This window comes from Elephantulus edwardii, unplaced genomic scaffold (genome assembly GCF_000299155.1).
Source record: "Elephantulus edwardii isolate Elephantulus edwardi_28Jun2011 unplaced genomic scaffold, EleEdw1.0 scaffold00464, whole genome shotgun sequence".
NCBI classification, from domain to species: Eukaryota; Metazoa; Chordata; class Mammalia; order Macroscelidea; family Macroscelididae; genus Elephantulus; species Elephantulus edwardii.
This window is the reverse complement of record NW_006400214.1, coordinates 83,909-100,114: the sequence shown is the minus strand read 5'-3', so window position 1 is coordinate 100,114 and position 16,206 is coordinate 83,909. Positions and strand designations below refer to the sequence as shown.

Genomic DNA, 16,206 nt, shown 5'->3' with positions numbered 1-16,206 from the left:
TTAAACCGGGTGGCTCCTTGGAGGCAAGGATTCTGAGGCTCTAACACTTTGTACATGTTTTGAGGAGAGACCGGTCCTTAGAGAGGGACATCATGCTTGGGAGGGTGGAGGGACGGCGGAGGACAGGAAGGCCCTCTATGAGGTGGATTGATTCAGTGACTGGGATAGTTGGGATGGGAGTGTCGGAGACAGTGCGATTGGCACAGGACAGAGCGGAGTTTAGGGATGTTGACATAGGGTCGCTATGAGTCACAGGCGACTCGACGGTACATAACAACAACAACAACATCCGCCATCAGCCCGTAGCCTCTCTGCGTCTTCATTTAATCCTCGTCCCTTCTCTCGGTAAAACTGCTCGATATAATGGGGCAGGACCCCATTAGGAATGTACCCTAAAGAAACCATTACTGACACCCAAGCAGATATATGCACCCCCATGTTTATTGCAGCTTTGTTCACAATAGCAAGGAGTTGAAAAGAACCTAAGTGCCCATCAACAAATGAATGGATAGAGAAGCTGTGTATATTCACCCAATGGAATACTATGTTGCATTGAAAAACAAGGAACTCATGCAATATTATTCAAAATGGGCGACCATGGAGGACATTATGCTGAGTGAAATATCTCAGTCACAAAAGGAAAAATACTGCATGGTGCCACTGTTGTAAAACAGGACTGACATTTGGGTTGGGGGGAGACTGAGAAAGATGGGTTCAATAATGTGTACAGCATGAAACAAATCAGGGAGAAAATGGTTTAAAAGGGATATGTAATTAGGTATTTTTCTCATGACGGAAGTGCAGAGTGAAGGCTGCATAGTGGAGTGGACGTGGGGGGAGGGATTGTAAAACAATGAAAGAAATTTTCTTTTACTTTTCCAAGAGGGTAGTGTCTTGGGGTAGGGTTTGGCAGGGATAAAAGTGCAACAATGAATGAATGGAAATCCAAAGTCTCTATAAATTTTCATTGAAATTAATAAATAAAAAGAGAAAAAACTAAAATGGTTTTAAAAAATGGAAGGAAATTGAATATTAAAATTAGGGGGTTTTGTGGTAGAGAATGTCTATCTGTGTTCCATTGACTATGCAAAGGCATTTGACTATGTGAATCACAATAAACTGTGGCTAACTCTGAGAAGAATGAGAATCCCACAACACTTGATAATGCTTGAATTGAGAAGGATGTATGCCAGGGATGTGTCCTATCTCCATACCTTTTTAATCTATGTCTGCAAGGCTGGGCTGTATGAGGAGAAGTGTGGTATCAGGAGTGGAATCTGCATTATGCAGATGACACAACCCTGCTTACTGAAACTGAGGAGGATCTGAAGTGTTTGCTGCAGGATATCAAGAACTACAGCTTTCAATATGGATTGAAGCTCAACATCAAGAAAACAAAGATTCTCACTACTGGTTGACTGGCAGCATCATGGTAGACAATGAAGAGAATGAGATTGTTGACAGCTTTATTTTTCTGGGCTCTAAAATCTACACTCTTGGTACCCGCAACTAGGAAATTAAAAGACAAATTGCATTGGGAAAGTCTGCTGTCAGGAACCTCTCCAAACTACTGAAGAACAACGATGTCAGTTTGGAGGCTAAGGTACACCTGATTCAGGCCATGGTCTTTGCAATTACTTGCTATGCATCAGAAAGCTGGACAATGACCAGGGATGATAGAAGGAGAATTGACACCTTTGAGTTATGGTGCTGGAGAAGGTTATTGAAAATATCATGCACGGCTAGGAGAACAAACAGGTTTGTCCTAGAGAGGGTGAGATCAGGGTGCTCCTTGCAGGCAAGGTTTCTGAAGCTTCGTATGACATACTTTGGACATGTTGCAAGGAGGGACCAGTTCTTGGAAAGAGACATCATGCTTGGGAGGAGGAGGGACAGCGCAAGAGAGGAAGATGTATTGATTCAGTGACTAGGTGTGTCAGGGACAATAAGATTGCCACAGGGTAGAGCAGGGTTTAGGGATGTTATACATAGGGTCACTATAAGTTGCAAGTGACTTGATGGAACAAAACAATAGTAACAACAACAAGAGTAATGGGTGAAGAGAGCTCTGGTGGCCTAGTGCCACGGAAGCTGCACTGCAATCCCAAAGGTGTGTGGGTCGAATCCACCAGATGCTTTGCTGGAGAAGGAGGGGCAATCTCCTCCTGCGCCATTCGAATCCTTCGACGGTACACAACAAGAGAAAAAAAGAAGAGTAATGGGTGAATCCTTCCTCTAAAATGCTTCATATTCCTGGCCTTTTTTATGTATTTTAGAATAATATATTATTATTGTAATATTAAAGAAAATAACAGTATTATCCTATATATAAGGAAGTAAACAGAAAGGACATTCTATTTTCAATATTAAAGGCAGAATTAGCAAAAGAAAGTATAGTATATTCATACAATGGCATATTATGTCTCACCAAAAAGTGATAAAGACATCATGAAATAGTGCTCAACATGGACGAATCTGGAGGAAATTATCCTGAGCAGTTTAAGTCAGTGAAAAGAGGACAATTACAGTATCAGAATACCATTCAAAAAAGCTAAAGAAAGGTTTACACACATATAGAATCAGTCTTGGATGCTTACCAGTGATAAGAAGGGAGTGAAAATTAATAGATAAATTGGTTGATGTGAAAGTCTATATACAATAAGGAGTTCATGAAACATTGTAATTAGTGAATTATAATAATCAATTGTAATTGATATTATAAAATGTCTATAAATAACTAAATATAAAGCCAATTATCATTTGCAAACTTCACTCATATTAAAAAAAGGAAATACAGTCCTATAATGACCATGTTAAAAAAGATAGGCAGAATTGTTACATTTGGAAAAGGATGTACTTACTCTTTCGCTTTCCAATATCCATGCCAGAGGTAGCAGCTTCACACAAAAGTACCATCCCTAAGGTAACTCCACCATCTTATAAAAAATGTTTAAGGAGAAATTTACATAGGCACAAAAGACATTATTTAATGATATCCATAGTCTTACATGAAGAAAAAAATTAAACATATAATTTTCAATGTTTCATTAAAAACACATAAAAGAATAAAAGGTGCAATCATGCATCTATAACACTTAGTCTAAATATAGAGTAAAAATACTGATGCTGAAAAGTTATTTCTTTTGCAGTAGTAGAAATTAATACTTTCCTCACTGTGCCTCACTTAAAAACATTGACCGTGAGAGAGAACAGACTCATAGCCGACCCTCCATCAGCTTTTCACAGGCTGCAAATCACAAGGGCAAAGATTGCCCATCTTTCTTCCAAGGAACAGGTGAGAATTCAAACTGCATGTCTTTGGGTTGGCGCACAACTCCTTACCCACCAGGTAACCAAAGTTGCTTTAACTGTGCCCACTCCTGAATAATTATTTGAAAAATAACTTAACAAATTGTTCCTGAGTGTCAACAGTTAATCTTTAAGCACAAATTACTACTAAGTTATGCACATTTGTCCTATTCTAATGAAGATATGAAAACTCAATAACTTCACTTTCCTTCAGTTGTTGTAAAGTTCAATGCACATCACTTTCTATTAGAGTAGTAGTAGGCTGCCTAGGGTTTTCAGTGGTTGATTTTTCAGAAGTAGATTGCCAGGTCTTTTTTCAAGAAGCTCCCAGATGGTCTTAAAGGTCCAACTTTTCTGTTTTGTGATGAGCACTTTAACTGCTTGAACCAGTAAGAGATTCCAGCATAATAACAGGAGATTCATAAAGACAAAGTAGAACTATCCAAGCAAATAGGTAACATGTGATAGTGAAATTCTAAAATCAATGCAATGTGTTTTAGTAGAAAACAAAAGAAGTACCTTATAGTCCAGTGAATACTGACAGCAGATAAAATTTTTCAAATTAATTATGCATAGACACATATATTCACACACACATATCAAACCATAGTAACCCCATATACATCAAAATGAAATACTACCAGAGAGAATAGTTAATGAGCATTTTTAAAGTGTCTTTTCATGTCCTCTGTTCATTTTGTAATTTGATTCATTTATTGAGGTGTTGGCACTTCCTATAAATTTTCAGATTTCCTTAACAGATATGTCGTTGTCAAATAGTTTGATCTGTAAATAGGTACTCTTTTTCTACCTTTGGAGAAATCCTTTGGTGTACATAAGAATTTAAATGTTAATATTGTTAGTTGCCATAGAGTTCATAGCAATCCTATGAATAATTAGATCTGAATGTTGCCTGCCCCATCCTTACCTTCTCTGATATGCTTGAGTCCATTGTTACAGACACTGTCTCAATCCATCTTACTGAGGGTCTTCTCTTTCACCCTCCACCTTTACCAGCATGATGTTCTTTTCCAAGGACTGGTCCCTCCTAACAACATGTCCAAATTGAGCGAGACAAAATTTTGTCATCCTTGCCTCTAAGGAATACCCTAGATTTTATTTTATTTTGGAGGTCTCAATTGACTATCCTTTCCTTATTGTGAATTTTCAGTTATATTTCATAGTCTATGCCATAGCTTAAAGCTCCTAAAATGGCTCCAACTGTTTCATTGATAGACTTTTTATAGTTTTATATTTTACAATGAGGTCCTTGAGCCATCTGAATTTTCCGCAAATAGATTTCCAGGCTTGCCAACAAAACTTGTTAACGAAACTGTCTTTCCCCATATAATGGATTTCATCTCTTTGTCAAAAATTAGGTGTTCATGGGTGGATATAATTATTTTGGAGTCCTCAGACCTATTCAATTGGTCAATATATCTGTTGCTGCTTTGACTACTTTGCTGTGTAGGTTTTAAGAACAGGAAGTGTAAAACCTTCTATTTTATATTTCATATCTCTTTATTCAGTGTCCTTTCCTGTCCATATAAAGTTGGTGTGTTCCATTTCTTTGAAGAATGACAATGGGTTCTGGATCAAGATCGCGTTACATCTATATAAACAGATTGTCGTCTTCCATTACAGAACTCTTACTGTATAGGAATCTGTCTGATGTATGTCTACCTCGTAACCTGTGTCATATTACTGAATTGATCTATTAAATCCAATAATTTTCTTGCTATCATTGAGATTTTTCTAGATATAGGATTATATCAACTGCAAACAGTTTATTTTTTCTGTGTCAATTTGGGTGACATTTTCCTTTCATATTTATTTTTCTGTCCTTACTGCTCTCAGACATCAAATACAACATTGAAAAAGAATGTGGTAAAGTTTATTCTTTTTCTAGTTCTTCTTTGAAAGAAGAATACCTTCAATCTCTTTCCATTGCAAGTAATGTTGGCCATTGATTGTGTATATATGATTTTCATTATGTTGAGGGTTTTCCCCATCTATTCCTATTTGTTGAATTTTTTTTTAATCAGGAAAGGTGTTGAATTTTGTCAAAAGGCCTGTTATGCAATAGCTGAGATTATAATGTGGTTGTTACACTTTGTTTTATTTATGTGGTGGATTGTTTTTCTAATGTTGAACTATGCTTGCATACCAGGTGTGAATGCCACTTGATCATGAAGTCCGATTTTTTTTCTTTAATATGAGCTTAGATGCCATTGGTCAGGACTTTGTTGAGAAATTATACATTTACATTCACGAGAGACACTTGACTGTAATTTTGTTTTCTCCTCCTAAATCTGCTGTCACAGACCTCTCCAGAGTGTTGAAGAGCAACGATGTAAGTCTAGATACAAAGGTGTGCCTAATCCAGGCCATGGTACTCTCAATTACTTGTTATGCTTCAGAGAGTTGGACAATGACTAAGGATGACAAAAGAATAGATGCCTTCGAGTTGTGGTGTTAGAGAAGTCTTGAACATACCATGGACTGCCAAGAAAACAAATAGGTCTCTTGGAGAGGGTGAAACCAAGTCTCTCCTTGGAGGCTAGGATTTTGAAGCTCTGACTCACTTACTTTGGGCACGTGACCAGGAGATACTGGTCATTAGAGAAGGACATCATGCTTGGAAGGGTGGAAGGACAGCACAAGCGAGGAAGACCCCAGATGAGATGGATTGATGCAGTAACTGGGGCAATGGGGGTTGGTGTGTCAGATTAAGTGACACTGGCTCAGGACAGGGAAGGGTTCAGAGCTGCTGTACATAGGATCGCTAAACATCGCAGCCGACTCAATGGCACATAACAACAATAATATAGTATGACAGGTTTGGAAGCAGGAGTGGCATCCAATTCCTAAATAACATGTCTCCAGAAACTATGAACTTTGACAAATGTTGATAGTTGTAGAGGGGCTTCAGGCCTTTTGTTCATAGGGTCACTATGAGTCGTGCTTGACTCGAAGGCAATCAGCAACAACATGCAAGGATAGAAAGAGGTTTATTGGAAAAATACTCTGCAAAGTAAAACTACTGCTAAAAGGAGTTAAACTACTTTGCAAAGGGAGAGATGGATAAAGCAATATTATTCCACAACTCTTATCATTTTCTTGTAAAGTAGCATCTTTACCTGTTTTAGGATTTAGGGTGATGACAGAATTCACCTGTTAATTCTCGATTTTTAGGGAGAATGGGATTGGAAATAGTTTTATAACTTGTTTAAAGTCTTCTTTTGTTATTCTGTTAAAATATTCTAACTCTGTATTAGTTCAAGTAAGAAATGTATCTCAAAATTTTTCCATTTCCTCTAGGTGATAAAAATTTTTGTAATATGGTTCTTCATATAACTGTTGTTATCCTTTTTACTTAATTTGGTTCTGTTGTGACATCATTCATTCAATTTCTTGTTTATGTTATTTGCATCTTCTTTTCTTTTATTTTTCCAGGGCCTTAAATTTTTATTTTATTCATTTTAATGAATATTTAAAAAGATTTTGGATTTCCATTCATTCATTGTTGCACTTTTCTCCCTGCCCACCCGTCCCCCCTCAGTTCGCTCCTCTCTTTGAAAAGTAAAAGAAAAATTCCTTTGTTGGTATACAATCCCCCCGCCTCGACTACACTCCACTATGCAACCTTAATTCTGGACTCTTGTGATAATACCCTATCATATATCACTTTTAAACTGCTCTCTCCCTCATCTGTTTCAACGCAGTATACATAATCTATCCAGTTTTACTCAGTCTTACCCCAACCATGATGTCAGTCCCATTCTACAACAGTGGCACTATGCAGTATTTGTCTTTTTGTGACTGAGATCTTTCACTCAGCATAATGTCCTCTAGGGTCACCCATTTTGAATACTATTGCATGAGTTCCTTGTTTTTCAACGCAGCGTAGTATTCCATTGTCTGAATATGCCACAGCTTCTCTACCCATTCGTTTGTTGATGGGGGCCTTGTCAATTTTATTAATATTTTAAAAGAATCTAGTCAGGCTGATTTCATTGTTTTTGTTTCATTTATTACTATAATCTTTCTTTTGGAGTCTGTAGGCTTCTTGCTCTTCTAAATGGTGCAAATTCCGGGTTAAATTTGTACTTTTGGTTTTTGGGTGGGGTTTTTTTTTTTCGTCAGAGAAAAGTAAATTGTTTTATTCTTTATCATGTACTGTTCACAAGGTTAAAATTCTATCATACAGTTAGGGCAGATTAAGAAACAATAAGTCAGAAAGGAGGTCTGTACTTGCGGTTTTGTTGCATGCATTTATCAGTACAAACTGACCTCTTGTATTCCTTTTGCTGTGTCCCAGATATTTTGATATGCTGTGTTCATTCTCATTTGTTTCAAGAAAATATTTTAATTATTTAAAAAAATTCTTGTTACTCAACAGTGTTAACTCAGCGTTATTTCATTCTCATGTACGTCATTTATTCCCTTGTTTTTCTTGTTCATTTCTAATTTCAAAGCATTGTAATCTAAGAAGATGATGTTTTGCACTATTTCTATTTTTTTTTCCATTTACTGATTCTTACTTTGTGACCTAGCATATGACATGTTCTGGAGAATATTCCATGTGCACTGAAAAAGAATGTTTATTGTGCTCTTTTTTGGGTGAAATATTCTATATATGTTTAAGATCCAATTAGTTCACTATACTGTTTAGTTCTTCTGCATATCTGTTGAATATCTTTCTAGTAGTCTTTTCATCAAAAGTGATGTGTTAAAAATCTCCTATTGTAGTATTGTACAGTCCTCTCTTCAAATCTATTAAAGTTTGATTTATCTTAGAACTTTCATATTATAGGATTGTTATTGTTATGTGCCATCACGTTGACTGCAACTTATAGCGACCCTATGTACAATAAATAGCTCTGAACCCTGCCCTATCCTGAGCCAGTCTCACTGTCTCTAACATACCTACTCCCACTATCTTATGTACTATGTTAATCTATCTGATCTGGAGTCGTCTTCTGTGCTGTTCTTCCACTTTTCCAAACATAATGTCCTTCTCTAAGGAATGATCCCTTCTGGTAACACGCTCAAAGTGTTTCAGATAGAGCTTCAAACTCCTTTTATCCAAGACCAACTTGATTTCATCCTTTCCAGGACAGACCTGTTTGTTCTCTTAGCAGTCAAGGGTTCATTTGGTATTCCATTGATTCCTGGGGCCTTACCTTTTGCCAGTGCCTTCCGTGCAACTTGAACTTCTTCCTTCATTACATTAGCTCATTTTTACCAACACTTTAAATTATTCTGATTTATTTACAAAGTTTGAACACATTGTTTTTCACAAAAGATCCTTCCCATTTCCTTCACCCCACCCAAACATCGAATTATGCAACCCTATGATTAACACCCTAACAGCCCCATCCTAACCCCTCTATTTCCACCCTCCTCCCAGCCTTGGATCCTCATACTCATTCTACAGTAAGGGGGTTTAAATGCACACCCATGTTTATTGCAGCTTTGTTCACAATAGCAAGGAGTTGGAAACAACCTAAGTGCCCATCAACAAACGAATGGCTAGAGAAGCTGTGGTATATTCGCACAATGGAATACTATGCTGCATTAAAAAACAAGGAACTCATGCAATATTATTCAAAATGGTTGACTCTGGAGAACATTATGCTGAGTGAAATATCCCAGTCACAAAAGGACAAATATTACATGATGCCACTGTTGTAGAATGGGACTGTCCTTGGGGTTGGGGAGAGACTGAGTAAGATGGGTTCAATAATGTATACTGCACTGAAACAGAGGAGGGAGAGAACCGTTTAAAAGAGAGATGTAACTGGGTATTTCTGTCATCACAGGAGACTAGAGCGAGGGCTGCATGGTGGAGGGGACCTGGGGGAGGGTTTGTAAAGCAATGAAAGAATCTTTTCTTTTACTTTTCCATAATTTTTGGACTCATGTACTTATAACTTGTTAGTCAAATTTGTGTCTTCTAGGTTGCAACACCCCCATGATACATCTTCAAGGATATGTACATGTACAGCCAAGCACAATCAATAAGAGTGCATCTAAATTCCAAAATCAATCTCCATAATAGTCTATGTGTTTCCTACTGCCAAAGGGGCCCTTTAGAGCAGTGAGAGAAGATCTTCACCCTGAAACCCACAGCGTCCCTTTTCAGCAGGAAGTAGCTAAGAGAATACGCTGTCCCCTTTTCCTTATGACAGGGTGAAGTCTCTCTCAGGGAGGAATGATAGGGAATGGCAAAGGATACACTGACAAAGAAGATTAATCAGAACTGGCTTTGACAAGCACTGTGGCATTTGGACAAGAACAAACTGGGAGGAGGGTAGAGAGAATAGTGCAACAATGAATGAGTGGAAGCCCAAAATCTCTGTAAATGTTTATTAAAATTAATAAAATATAATTATAGAAAAAAAACCAAAAAAAACCAATAAGGGGGTTTAAAAAATTAATTTTAATGAAAGTTTACAGAGACTTAGGGTTTCCAGTCATTCATTGTTGCACTTTTCTCCCTGTCCGCCCCCTCCACCCCAATTCATTCTTCTCCTTGAAAAGTAAAAGAAAAACTCTTTCATTACTATGCAGTCCCTTCCCAAGTCCACTCCATTGTGCAGCCTTCATTCTGAACTCCTGTCATGACAATAATACCTAATCATATATCCCTTTTAAACAGTTTCCTCCCTCATATGTTTCATCATTCATCCCCTCCTTCTCTGCCTTCCCTCAACATTGATCTCAGTCTTGTTTTAAAACAGTAGCCCTATGCAATATTTGTCCTTTTGTGACTGAGATATTTCACTCAGCATAATGTCCTCCAGGGTAATCCATTTTCCATAATATTTCATGAGTTCCTTGTTTTTCAATGCAGCATAGTATTCCATTGTGTGACTATGCCAGAACTTCTCTATCCATTCATTTGTTGATGGACATTTAGGTTGTTTTGCTAATGTGAACAAAGCCACAATTAACATGGGTGTGCATATATCTGTTTGGGTGGCAGTTATGGTTTCTTTAGGGCATATTCCCAGTAGTAGAATTGCTGGGTCAAATAGTATTTAACCCACTATGCTGCATTGAAAAAACAATGAACTCATGCAATATTATTCACAATGAGTGACCCTGGAGGACATTATGCTGAGTGAAACATCTCAGTCACAAAGGGACAAATACTGCATAGTGCCACTGTTGTAAACAGGACTGACATCGGGGTTGGGGAGAGACTGAGAAAGATGGGATAAATAATGTATACTGTAGATGAGGGAGTAAACTATTTAAAAGGGATTTGTGATTAGGTATTATTGTCATGACAGGAGTCCAGAACAAAGGATGCATATATGGAGTGGACCTGAGGGGAGGGATTGCAAAACAATAGGGGAACTTTTACTTTCAAAGAGAAGAGTGTACTGGGGGGTGGTTGGGGGGTATGGGGGCGGGCAGGGAGAAAAGTGCAACAATGAATGAATGTGGGGAAATAATTAAAGGGAAATTGTCAATTTTATTTGGAGAGGAAAGAGACCTCAAATAAGTAAAGCACTTCCAAAGTAGAAAAATGAAATGGGAATCATAACGCTCCCTGACCTCAAAGCCTACTACACAAAGGCAGTAACCGAAACAGTATGAACAAGTTTTATCAGCAGATTTTATAGGCGCATTGACAAAAGTAACTTATGTTAGACTAACTTGAAAATAGTCATAAGGATTATACAATATGACAAATCAATGACATTGAAATTGTAATTGAAAAATGTTGAATTGGAAAATAATTTGTTATATACATATTTGCACAATAAAGTAATAAAAAGAGGGGGGAGTCGTAAAGCACTGCCCTGCCGGACTGACTGACCCACCGGACTGCCTGCCCTGCCAGACTGCCTGCAGCGCTGGACCAAGTGCTATAGCCCCTGCCCCACTGTGTGCCAGCAACCTGACTGAAGTCCTTGTGCATGACCACCCCGAAGCTAGCCCCACCAGGCAAGCCATACAGCTGCAACCTGAGTGAGGTCCCTGCGAGACCCCATATGGTCAGGTAGCCCCACCAGGCACGAGTGGGACAGCTGCAAAATGAGTGAGGGCCTCATGCATGCCAATCTAGAAGCTAGCCCCACCAGGCGTCAGCCAGGCTACAACCTGAGTGAGGTCTCCACACATCCCCACCCAGGCAGGTAGCTCTGCCGGGCACAAATGGGACATCTGCAAACTGAGTAAGTTCCTCATGCAGGATTGCACACATCAGTACCCAGGCAGGGAGCCCTGTCGGGCATGAGTGGGCGAGTTGCAAATAGAGTGAGATCCTGGCACATGCGCATCCGGAAGCTAGACCAGCTGGGCACCAGCAGAACATCTGCAACCTGAGTGAGGTCCCTGCATATCCACATGCAGGCAGGTAGTCCCCCTGTCCCCACAAAGCATGAATGGGACAGCTACAAACTGAGTGAGGTTCTCCCACTGTCCACCTGGACAGCTATCCCACCGAGATGCGATTCATATAGCTGCAGCCTGAGCGAGGTCCCCGCGTGTGGCATCTGAGCACATGCCAACCGGGCATACAACTGTGCTGGTGCCTGCCCTGCCTATTACCCTCTCATCCTCAGCCTCGTGTCTCCTAATATCCAGTCAACTTTAATCCGAAGCACCTTGGTCTGCCTTGGCTGTAACAAATATCCAACAGAACAGGCCACTTCCACAGGCCTTGAATGAACACTTCCCTTGATTCAGAAATTCAGAGAAGAACACAGGCAACATAACAGATACACCCTCTTCTGTAGCAGTGACTTCATATCAAGAACCTATCACCATTTCAGGCATGAAAAATCCTACCACAGAATCATCACGAAAGAAACAGGCCACCTCACAATTTGCACAAGTGCAAAGCAAGACGTCACCACCCAAAAGTGAAGCAGTATCAATTGATTTCCTGAAGCCAGAAAGTCTGATGGAACTTTCTGACACAGAATTTAAAAGAACAATGACTGAATATTTTCAATGGGTGAAAGACAAACTTGAAGAATTACAGGACACTGCAAGCAAAAACCAGGAGTAGCTTAAAAAAGCAATAAAAAAAAAGCAATCCAAAACAATGAAGATAAAACAAATGAGGCATTAGAGTCTCTGGAAAAACAAGAAATTGTGATCCAAAATATGAGGACCAACATGATGCTGTCAACATGATGGATAATGGAGGGATGCATGAACAGAGTTGAAGATATGGAACACAGAGTCGGTGAAATAGAAGATAGAATTGTCACCAGTGATCTGCTAGAGCAAAAAGCAGAATCAAAAAGGAAAGAAAAAGAAGAAAACCTAAGAATAATGTGGGACACCATCAAGAGAAATAACATGTGCATCATTGGAGTTCCAGAACAGGGAGAAGCAAGTAAAGGCACTGAAAAAGTTGTGGAAGAATTACTAGAAGAAAATATCCCAGGCATAATGAAGAATGAGAGAATATATATTCAAGAAGCTGAGAGTACACCATATAAAATAGATCCCAAAAGAAAAACACCAAGGCATATCATAGTCAAATTTGCCAAAACCAAAGATAAGGAGAGAATTCTGAAAGCAGTGAGGAAGAAACAAAGAGTAACTTATAAGAGAGAGCAGAAAAGATTAAGTGCCTATTTCTCAGCAGAAACCATGTGAGCGAGGAGATATTGGAATGACATATATCAATCAAAGAACACAACAGTCAACCAAGAATATTGTACCCAGCGAGATTGTCCATCAAATATGAAAGAGACATCAAGATATTCCCAGAAAAACAGAACCTAAGGGAGTTTGTAAAAATAAGACCAGCGTTGCAGAAAACACTGAGAGACGTCCTCCTTACTGTGGTGCAACAGAAAGCAGGATGGATGGACCAAAGGAACTAACAACAACATCAAAAATAACTCAAAACAATGATAGCAATAAAACCATGCCTCTCAATAATCACACTGAAGGTGAATGGTTTAAATGCATCAGTGAAGAGAAAAAGATTAGTAGATTAGATAAAAACCCCAAAATCCATCAATATGCTGGCTACAGGAGACATACATGAAAAGTGAAGATAAAGAAAGACTAAAAAGAAAAGGATGGGGGAAAAAAATATACCAAACAAATGGCAACTAGAAAAAAGAAGCGGTAGCAATATTAATTTCTGATGAAATAAATTTCAATACAAAAACCATCACAAAGGACAAGGATGGTCACTACATAATGCTTAAAGGGTCAATAGAACACGAAGAAACAACCATAATAAATAACTATGCACTAAATGATAGACCTGAAAAATTTATAAAACAAACATTGACAAAACTGAAAAAGGAAATAGGTAACACTACTATAGTAGTTGGATACTTCAATACATCACTCTCAAGAAAAGATAGACCTACCAGAAGAAACTCAACAGAGATGCTGAAGAATTAAACCACACAATAAACCAACTTAATCTCATAGATATTTATAGGCTAATACACTCCAAAAAAAGCACAGTATACCTTTTTCTCTGTGCATGGAATGGTCTTCAGAAAGATCACCTCTTGGGCCACAAGTCAAGAATCAATGAATTAAAAACATAGAAATAATACAGAGCACCTTCTCAGACCACAGTGCTACAAAATTAGAAATTAATAATAAAAGGATAAAGGGGGGAAAATCATACATTTGGAAGTTGAACAACACCTTGCTTGAACATGAGTGATTACAAGAATAAATGAAAAATTAAATTAAAAAGTTTCTTGAAACAAATGATAATGAAAACACAGCTTACCAAAACCTCTGGGAAACAGCTAGAACAGTAATGAGAGGTCAATTTATAGCAATAAGCAAATGCAGGAAAAAAGTTACAATTGACTCTCTAACCAAATATCTCCAATAAATTGAAAAGAACAACAAGAAAACCCGACACCCTCAAAAAAACACAACCTGAAATTATAAAAATTAGGGCAGAAATAAATGAAATAGAAAACAGAAAAACAATTGAAACCATCAACAAAACTAGGAGTTGGTTCTATGAAAAGGTCAATAAAATCAATAAACCATTATCAAAACTAACAAAGGAAAAGACACAAATAATCCAAGGAAGGGTTGAAACGGACAACATCACAACAGAACCAAGTAAGAGAAAAAGGCTAACAATGGAATATTATGAAAAACTATACTCAAACAAATATGAAAACCTAGAGGAAATGGACATTCACAATCTACCTAAAGTGACACCAACTGAAATTGAAAACCTGAACAGACCCATTACAAAAGAAGAAATTGAAAAGGTAATAAAACAACTTCCAGCCAAAAAAAAAAAAAAAAGCCCTGGACCAGATGGTTTTACAAGTGAACTTTATCAAACACTCAGAGAAGAACTGTCACCAACTCTACATAAACTATTTCAGAAAATAGAAGAAGATGGAATTCTCCGAGATTCATTCTATGAAACAAACATATCCTTGATACCAAAGACAGGTAAAGACATCCCCAAAACAGAAAACTATAGGCCAATGTCTCTCAGGAACATAGATACAAAAATCCTGAATAAAATCCTGGCCAGTAGAATCCAATGATACATAAAAAAAATAATTCACCATGACCAAGTAGGATTATTAACAGTTATGCAAAGATGGTTCAACATAACAACAATCAGTATAATTAATCACATTACAAAGCAAAGAACAAGAACCACATGATCCTATCAATTGATATAGAAAAGGCCTTTGACAAAATCCAACACCCTTTCCTGATTGAAACACTCAACAAAACACGATTAGAGGGGAATTTCTTAAATATGTATACACGAACCCTAGAACCAACACTGTTCTCCATGGAGAGAGATTAAAGGCATTCCCCTTGAGAACAGGAAGTAGGCAAGGATGTCCACTATCACCTCTCCTATTCAATATGGTATTGGAAGTCTTAGTGATAGCAATAAGGCAAGAGAAGGAAATAGGAGTTATCCCAATTGGCAAAGAGGAGATTAAATTATCTCTATATGCAGATGATATGATAGTATACTTAGAAAACCCTAGAGACTCAGCAAGAAAACTACAGGACATAGTTGACCAATTCAGTAGAGTGGCAGGAAACAAGATCAACATACACAAGTCAATTGAATTTCTCCATAGTGACAAAGAGACTATAGAACCGGAGCTACGAAAGACAACACCCTTCACAATAGCTAATCATAAGATTAAATACTTGGGAGCAAATCTAACCAGAAATGAAAAGGATGTCTTCAAAGAAAACTACAAAACATTACTACAAGAAACAAAAAGAGACCCAGAGAAGTGGAAGAATATCCCTTGTTCATGGATAGGAAGACTCAATATTGTGAAAATGACAGTAGGCAAAGGCAATTTTCACGTTCAAAGAAATACCAATACAAATACTAATTCCATTCTTCAATGAGATGGAAAAGGCAATCTCCAATTTCATTTGGAATGGGAGGAGGCTCCAAATAAGCAAAGCACTCCTTAAAAAGAGAAACAAGGTAGAAGGCATCTCACTCCCTGATTTCAACTCCTACTAAACTGCCCTGGTCAAAACAGCGTAGTACTGGCACAATGACAGAAACATAGATCAATGGAATAGAACTGAGAATCCAAATCAGCCCATTTACCTATATAGTCAAATGATTTTTGACAAGGAGATAAAATCAGTTAAGTGGGGAAATTACAGCCTTTTCAACAAATGGTGCTGGCAAAATTGAAAAACTCAAACAAGATCCACACCTCACTCCGTACACAAAACCAACTCAAAATGGATTATGGACCTAGGACTAAAACCGAGAACTATAAAAATCATTAAAGAAAAGCTTGGAAGAACGCTAGAAATCCTAATCCACAACATAAACAGTCTTCCAAGCATCCAGAAAAATCTACAACCAGGAGAGGATAAAATAGATGAATGAGACCTTCTAAGAATCAAATCCCTATG

At 37.9% G+C, this 16,206-nt stretch overlaps 1 protein-coding gene across 1 annotated transcript in view; it reads right to left on the bottom strand.

Moving 5' to 3' along the window:
- Positions 1-16,206, bottom strand: part of MAGT1 (magnesium transporter 1) — a 153,425-nt gene that overhangs the window by 56,311 nt on the left and 80,908 nt on the right. Inside the window, exon 8 of the mRNA XM_006902874.1 lies at positions 2,862-2,936. Within this exon, the coding sequence (XP_006902936.1) occupies positions 2,862-2,936 (75 nt within the window). The remainder of the gene's footprint in view (positions 1-2,861; positions 2,937-16,206) is intronic.